Below are 7,615 nucleotides of genomic sequence, written 5' to 3'. Positions count from 1 at the left end.
GGCACTTCGAGAATGAAAGATTTTCTACCATTTAATATTTTTTAACATCTTTTATTTCAATAAAAAAGAATATTTACACGCGTAACAAAAAAGAAATTTGAAATCACGATTTAAACATATTCTACACGATATTTTTAACAAGTATTTTAAACATAACTACATTGTTATGGTAAAAATATTGCTCACGAACAAAAATACGGATAATAATTTGTTTGGGGTCAAATGGCCAATTTGACTATACTATAAGGGGTCCGCTTATTTTATTAAAAGGTCTCTTTGAATGTCCATGTGTCGCAATGTCCTAGATGGCGTTGATTCAAAGGGGCCTCCGTATCATGTCCATACAAATTTGAAATTTCGCTAGTAAAAATTAAAAAAGTAGCTTCCCTTCGAATGGGAAATTTAACATGATCATTGGCAACCATCTCTCAATACCCCTGGTTTTAGCCTCAAAAATTTTATACTTATGACTTAGGCTATGATGTAAATCTCTGTCATTGTGGCTCCCGAACCCGAACCATAGATAAAGAAGACGTGGTAAACTATAAATAATTTTAAGAAATAATGTTTCGTGTAGGTGTGGTAGATGGCACTAGAACACCGCATTGTTGGCACTTTTTATATGGTGTATAAATGTCAAGGTTCATAAAAATGTCATAATGAACTTAAACCAGAGCTTATATTAGTTTTCTATAGCTCTGCTTAAACTAAATTTTTTTTTAATTCATAATTTTTTAAAAAATTATCTTGTAGCTGCATATTATGGTATACATAATTAAATCGCTAAGAAATGCCATCTCATTAAAAACAAAGTTTTCACTTAATTTTTTTTACTATTTTTTATGCGATTCAGCAAAATCTTATTTTGTCGAATGCTGCGCTGATGCTGCGTCTGCATTTGTCTTTTTCATCTGTCCTTGACCTATAACTCTAATAACTCTAATCTATTGTTAGTTTTTAACCGTTTAAAAAAACAGTTAGTAGTGAGCAACCCCCTCCCCCTAAAAAAATGGCCTTGGACGTGGCACGATGGCAATAATAAACGTCCTTCTTTTCTCGTGGCCTTGTAATGTATGATTACACCAACAGTTTTCCACAGAGTACAGACGACGTTGATTCGTTTCCTTGTGAAGCAACGGAAGTGGTGTCTCTTCGATGATAACTGAGCTGCATCTTTGCTAAGATTTAATAAGCTGAAGATGACGAGGTATACACTCATTGTATTCTTTGTTAACTTCTTTGATTTATGTGCTGAAAAATATGTATGTTTTCTTTTTTTAGTTTGAAACCAATGGAATCAGCACTTCTTCTTTTCATTCGATGTGTCCTCAGTATTTACACTTTTATAACATGGCCCATCTACTATATAATTCAAAAACCATGGAATGTCAAAGCTAATCGTAGCAAGTTAAGGGTAAGTAAACTAGTTGAACCACAACCTGTTAAGTTTAATTAATTTCTTGTTATCACTATATATTCTTTTTAAATCAGGCAGTGTCATTGACCAGTGGAGATGATTTCATTCTATACAGAAGTGTTACAGAAATCAGGGATGTTCATGCTAGGTTCCTCCAAGATAAAATTGATACCATGGAAAAGGTTTTTCGTTTTGCAGTGCGTCAGCATGGCCAAAAATCAGCTCTTGGAACAAGAGAAATTCTGGCTGAAGAGGATGAAATGCAACCCAATGGAAGGGTTTTTAAAAAGGTACAATTACTATTTTAATATCATTAATTGAAACTTTAACATGTCTGTGTTTCCAATAGTTCTTGTTGGGTCAATTTCAATGGCGCACATTTACTCAAACTGACAGTGAAGCAGAAAGCTTTGGTCGTGGATTGAGGGAGTTGGGGTTGAAACCAAGAGAAAATGTAGTGGTGTTTGCTGAGACAAGAGCTGAATGGTTAATTTCTGCAAATGGGTGCATGAAACAAAATATGCCAATAGTTACACTATATGCCACTCTTGGTGATGATGCCATTATTCATGGAATTAATGAAACAGAAGTTTCTTGTGTTATTACCTCTCAAGAACTGCTACCTAAGTTCAAGAACATCTTGCCATGTACCCCAAATGTCTCTTTACTGGTAAGCGTTCTTATTATGTCTGATCATAGTTCGACGTTGTTTGATTTTTTAAAACAGGATTATACAAGTAAAGCGACAAGTAAAGATTATACAAGCCTGTCTTGTCGCGTATTATCGGAATGTTTATCGGCGTGATTACCCAATCTTTTTATTAAATCATAAAATCACTTGCAGCAGTAATATGCAAGAATTTTCTTTAATATTTTGTTCAGTTAACTTCCACACAACTAAATATTACATTAATCACTTAAAAAATTTCAATTACTCTTTAACATTGAAAACAATAATCATCACAACAAATTGTTCACATTTCTTTATTATGTAGATTGTCATGGAAGACCCATTAAAACCTTTAGATTCGAATGGCTATGGAGACACAGTTGGAGTACTCCCGTACAAAGAAGTTATTCGACTCGGTGACTTTTCAAGCAAATCGGGATTGATACCAAAGCCTGATGACACGGCCATTATTATGTACACAAGTGGCTCGACTGGTATACATTTTAATTATTGGTTTTATTTTGATTTCGTTAATTATCATTAAATATTTTCTTAGGATCACCAAAGGGAGTAATCATGAGTCATCAAAATGTTGTAAATGCTATGTTGGGGTACACAAGTGTGACCACTTTCTACGAAAACGACGTTTACATGGCGTACCTTCCGTTGGCTCACGTACTAGAGCTGATTTCAGGTAAAGTGGAAATGTTTCGCAGTTTTTCTCAATAGAAATATCATTGGCATTTTCATTGACTTTCTAGAAAGTATATGGATGTTGTATGGAATACCAATTGGATATTCGACCCCGCTTACTATGACAGATAAATCGAGTAAAATCAAACGAGGTAGTCAAGGTGATGCCTCCGTCCTTCGACCAACCATCATCGCTAGCGTACCTCTCGTTCTTGACCGTATTCATAAAAGCATTCAAGAAAAAATAGAAGGAGGTCCTGCGATTACTAAAATGCTTTTCAATTTGGCTATGGAGTACAAGAATGAATGGACTGACAGAGGATATGAAACTCCCATTATTAATTCGTAAGTTCATGCCAAAGATATTTTATTATTCAGTTGAAATTAAAATTATTTTTCTTGTAAAGGACATTATTCAAGCCTATCCGTGCATTGCTTGGAGGACGCCTTAGGTTCGTTTTGTCCGGTGGTGCACCTCTGGCACCGGAGACGCACAAATCTTTGAAAACTACATTATGCTGTCCCGTCTTACAAGGATACGGCCTTACAGAAACATGCGCTGCTACAACTGTCATGGATCTCGATGATAATTCTTTGGGTATATTACAATCAACACTCAATATATTCTATATGCAATTATGTCAGCGCTTCATGTCACGTTGTGTCTCTTGAAGGTATGACCGGAGGACCCCTTACTTGTTGTGATGTCAAGTTAGTTTCCTGGGAAGAGGGAAATTACAGAATCAAAGATTGGCCAAATCCGCGCGGAGAAATTCACATTGGTGGGTCGAATGTTGCTGTTGGTTACTATAAACAGCCCGAAAAAACCAAAGAAGAGTTTTACGATGAGAATGGAAGGCATTGGTTCCGTACGGGAGACATTGGGGAATTTTCACAGGAAGGATTTCTCCAAGTAAATATTATTTCTTTTGAAGGTTATACAAACCGCAAGTTATCTCTATTACATTCATGTTCTTCGGTGATTTATCGTTGTATTATATTGCTAATCTAGATTATTGACCGGAAAAAAGACTTGGTCAAACTACAATATGGCGAATATGTATCGTTGGGTAAAGTAGAATCCGAATTGAAAATCAGCCCATTGGTCGATAATATCTGCATTTATGCTGATCCAACAAAATTATTTCCTGTGGCCTTATTAGTACCAAACCTTGATCACCTGAAAAACTTAGCCGAAAAAAGTAAGCGGAAAGTTTTTGTTATTAATTTTTAGTTTAATATACGAGTATTTTTTTATTTTTGCTTATGTTAATGTAATCTCTTTCGTAGATGGGATTGAAATGAGCACCCTTGAAGAGCTCTGCAATCCACAAATGGAGAAATTAGTTCTTGTAGAACTTCAGAAACACGGAGCGAAATGTCGATTACAAAAATTTGAAATTCCCCAAGCTCTCACACTTGTCCCCGATATCTGGACGCCTGACTCTGGACATGTTACTGCAGCATTCAAATTAAGGCGAAAAGTCGTCCAAGATCGATATAAAGCAGCCATCGATCGAATGTACTCGTAACTTTAATACCCTAAAGTTGTTTTGTTAGAATCTGTGATGATGTTCAGTGTTATTGTAGTATCTCTTTGGATTTGGGACATGTACATTGTTAAATCTCTTTAATTTTGTTCTTCGTGCTAAATCCCATTCCGTTATGGAATACACCGTTACTGAACACTTCCAACATATACAAGAATCTTAATTACTGATACATAGTATGGTGTTTTGTGTAAACTTTTTTTTTTAATTCTGTAGTTTTTTTAATGAACATCAGAAATGTATTAATTAAAATGTTTTACTAGTTAAAAACGGAGAACTTTGTAAACTTCTTAAGGGTTTTATTTTAAAATATGGTGCTCCTTCAAATGGAACATGATTTGTTCTTGGACAGTTTTCGCATCATTATTCGCATCTATTATAACGAATTTGAATCCAGACGCACCATTTGAAATCCAGGATTCGTATTTACTGTGAATATTTTGAAGCTGATCAATTGTGATATTTTGCTCTTCGAAGCGATTTCTGCTTTTAATCCTATCCAACGCCACAGCAGGCAATGTCCGTAGGTAAACTGTCAATCGTTTCTTTCAGGTTATTATCAATAAACAGGTTTATACAAATATTTCAGTAAATAATTGTCGATTACCGATAAGTTCGAGCCGTGTGCGAGGTTCATTTTCCAGATATTTGAACCACTCTACTAAGATAGTGAACTCAATTTCATGAAAATGCTTCATTTCTTTCGCCATTTCCAAAAAACAGTATCTATAAAAATCAATTGAAAAATTCGAGCCGTCGAAGTCATAAATGTATTTTCTCATCTAGACAAGAAAAACCCACCTGTTGCTGTGCAAAGATCTTTCTATGAATCTGACAGTCTGCGGGTTATTGTTTTCATTATCGCCATACATCTTCAAACGGGTCAATTGAACAAGATTTTGGAATGCAAAACTCCAGCGCTTGGGATTGGTATATCTGAGATTTAACAAATTTTGCCCTGAAAAATGTCGCCATGTTTCTACTGGTTCCTAAAGAAAGTATATTTCGCAATTTCAGAAATTTAATGTTACAAATCCTTTGAAAGTAAAAACAACTCACAACTTTAAAACAATTGATAAAGCACTTACCTCGCAAGTTATCACATCAGGAAACTTTGAAAGCCAATGCAAAACTTCCGTTTTTCCACATCCAGTATTCCCCTCAATGGCTACAACCCGACTTTGTTCATTCATGGTACGAGATGAAATGTAGGTATGAAGACCAGAAAAAACATCTTTCAAACGTTCGTCATTGCATCTGTTTATATTTTCCCATATTTGGATAAGAGAAACAAAGGCCCCGATGCGTTGCAGCAATAATGCAGTTTCTGTGTTCTCATTAAATAACCTCACGCCCCTCAGGGAATGAAGATTGTACTTGTTACACAGAACAATTCAATCTCATGAATAAAGCAACACTACCCTATTTAAAAAATCGAAGAAAAACTTCGTTGTGCATATCTGATAATATAGCCGTCGGAAATGCTGAAAACTACGGTTTATGGCGTCCAAGAATTTTATCTCGGTTCTCTTCATAAACTTTAAACACCTCTTCTAGGGAACGGTTGGCATCCAAAATTAACACAGGTGCTGGACAATTGGGTGTAGTTTGTCCGTCGCCAACCAACCAAGATTCGTAGCAATCATGAACCAACGTAATGTAAGAAAGTGGAACCTCATTTTCTTCCGGACGTTTGCGATTTTTCATCCTTTGATGCGCAACTTCCGGGCTCGTTCTCAGATAAACTTTCCGAAAAGAAAAATATTCATTAATAATTTGGGAAAGCCTAACAATAAAGAATTTAATTACCAATGAGGTCTAAACCTATGTCTGCTTTCTTTTCTAGCCACTCATACCATTTTGTCAAGACAGCATATTCAGGTTGAGACAAAGCTCCCATTTGCTTCCCTATTTCAAGGAAGCAAAATCTTGAATAAGAAATAAAGATTTATTAGATTTAATTTTTAAGAATTTAGAAGTTTTATAGTGTACACCTGTTGTTTTGAAGTGACCTCTCAATCATTTTTATGTTTGCATTTGTGGGTTGCAAAATAATGTTCAAACGTGACAGTTGTACAGTAGATTGGAATGCAAAACTCCATTTTTCTGGATTTGAATATAAGAGAGCTAGCAAATTATGGCCACCAACATCACACCAATCCTCAACGGGTTCCTAAAATATATATTGAAAACTGCATTATTTAAGAATTCTATCAATAAGTATAAACTATGACATTACTGAATAAATTTTGACTCCAGGATATGACTGGAAATGTGTTAAAAATGATGATTTTCCACTTCCGATATTACCTTCAACTGATACAACAAATGGCCTCTTGATTTTTCTAGAGCATGAAGCCATTATTATATTGAGTAAGTTCCAATATTTGGAAACCCTAGATTTAGTAATAAAGCTGTTAGAAGGTTGTAAAATATACAGAGGAAAGAAAATTCAGTAGAAATAGAGAAAACCAGTTTACCTAACAACCTCCACTTTGAAAGAAATTTTCAGTTAAGGGTTATAATAACAGCTAATAATACAAGTAAAGCAGCAGGTTACTAGCTTGAATTTTTAACTTGAATGAACAAATTCAGATGCTGTGTGGATGGAATCGTGATTTCTCTTGTACAAACCTATAATAATAAGACGTAAACGAAGGATATGTGATATATGTAAAGTTTTGGTCCATATCCGTTTTAAATACTTAAAATTTCATACACATTTAGTAAGTAATAACGAAGTAATGTAAAATATTTCAAGAAAATATTGGGATTTCGGATTGTAAAAAGTAAAAACGTTCTTGTTGATTTTTTGAAAACGTAATGCCAAACTATTAACAGTGGAGCAAATAGTGAAATACTCTGAAAAAATGCCTTGGATTTTCCGGAATCCGGATCGGAAGTCGGAACCGGCCGCCGGAATCAAATTATGCCCAATCCAGAGGGAAAAATAGAGCCTGGATTTAATTTTGAACTGAAAAAAAAATAAAAAAACAACCATAAATTAAATCTTCATTGAATTTATGGTAAGAAAAATGGGGGAGAGATAAGAAAACAGGAGAATTTTTAGAACTGAACCCGAATCAAATCGAGATAATTTTTTTCTCAGGATTTGAAAACATAATGTTAAATAAAACGGTAAAGCAAAAGAGCAAATAACAAGATAGTGAACGAATTTGATCGAAATTTGCCTTAAATACAAAAGGCAAAGAGAAATGAGCTTACTCACACGCATGAGTCGAAGGCGAAAAACAACTCAGCTCAATAGGCTACCAGAAGGAAGGG

At 34.8% G+C, this 7,615-nt stretch overlaps 3 protein-coding genes across 4 annotated transcripts; 1 reads left to right on the top strand and 2 right to left on the bottom strand.

The window, feature by feature from the left end:
* Window positions 1–952: 952 nt before the first annotated feature.
* Window positions 953–4,471, top strand: LOC124350949 (long-chain-fatty-acid--CoA ligase 4-like). Its single transcript, XM_046801685.1, has 11 exons — window positions 953–1,207; window positions 1,282–1,414; window positions 1,492–1,707; window positions 1,767–2,087; window positions 2,413–2,581; window positions 2,644–2,781; window positions 2,849–3,125; window positions 3,188–3,378; window positions 3,455–3,693; window positions 3,793–3,982; window positions 4,071–4,471. The coding sequence occupies exons 1-11, from the start codon at window positions 1,200–1,202 to the stop codon at window positions 4,310–4,312; spliced, it is 2,124 nt and encodes a 707-aa protein (XP_046657641.1). The 5' UTR covers window positions 953–1,199; the 3' UTR covers window positions 4,313–4,471.
* Window positions 4,429–5,534, bottom strand: LOC124350958 (deoxynucleoside kinase-like). Its single transcript, XM_046801695.1, has 4 exons — window positions 5,419–5,534; window positions 5,132–5,319; window positions 4,938–5,056; window positions 4,429–4,862 (listed from the first exon to the last, which is right to left on the bottom strand). Exons 1-4 carry the CDS (start codon window positions 5,521–5,523, stop codon window positions 4,630–4,632), a joined length of 645 nt encoding a protein of 214 aa, XP_046657651.1. The 5' UTR covers window positions 5,524–5,534; the 3' UTR covers window positions 4,429–4,629.
* Window positions 5,535–5,578: 44 nt separating this feature from the next.
* On the bottom strand, window positions 5,579–7,615 carry LOC124350955 (deoxynucleoside kinase-like). 2 transcript variants are annotated; one of them, XM_046801692.1, is made up of 7 exons: window positions 7,560–7,615; window positions 7,036–7,304; window positions 6,811–6,964; window positions 6,570–6,726; window positions 6,325–6,503; window positions 6,140–6,258; window positions 5,579–6,075 (listed from the first exon to the last, which is right to left on the bottom strand). In XM_046801692.1, exons 4-7 carry the CDS (start codon window positions 6,690–6,692, stop codon window positions 5,822–5,824), a joined length of 675 nt encoding a protein of 224 aa, XP_046657648.1. In that variant the 5' UTR covers window positions 6,693–6,726; window positions 6,811–6,964; window positions 7,036–7,304; window positions 7,560–7,615; the 3' UTR covers window positions 5,579–5,821. The 2 variants fall into 2 exon arrangements, with proteins under 2 accessions (XP_046657648.1, XP_046657647.1); XM_046801691.1 differs by having other exon boundaries at window positions 7,050–7,304.

The sequence above is a fragment of the Daphnia pulicaria genome, chromosome 7 (genome assembly GCF_021234035.1).
Source record: "Daphnia pulicaria isolate SC F1-1A chromosome 7, SC_F0-13Bv2, whole genome shotgun sequence".
Classification (NCBI taxonomy): Eukaryota; Metazoa; Arthropoda; class Branchiopoda; order Diplostraca; family Daphniidae; genus Daphnia; species Daphnia pulicaria.
Note: the sequence above shows the minus strand (reverse complement) of the source record. Positions and strands in the feature narration are given on the sequence as shown.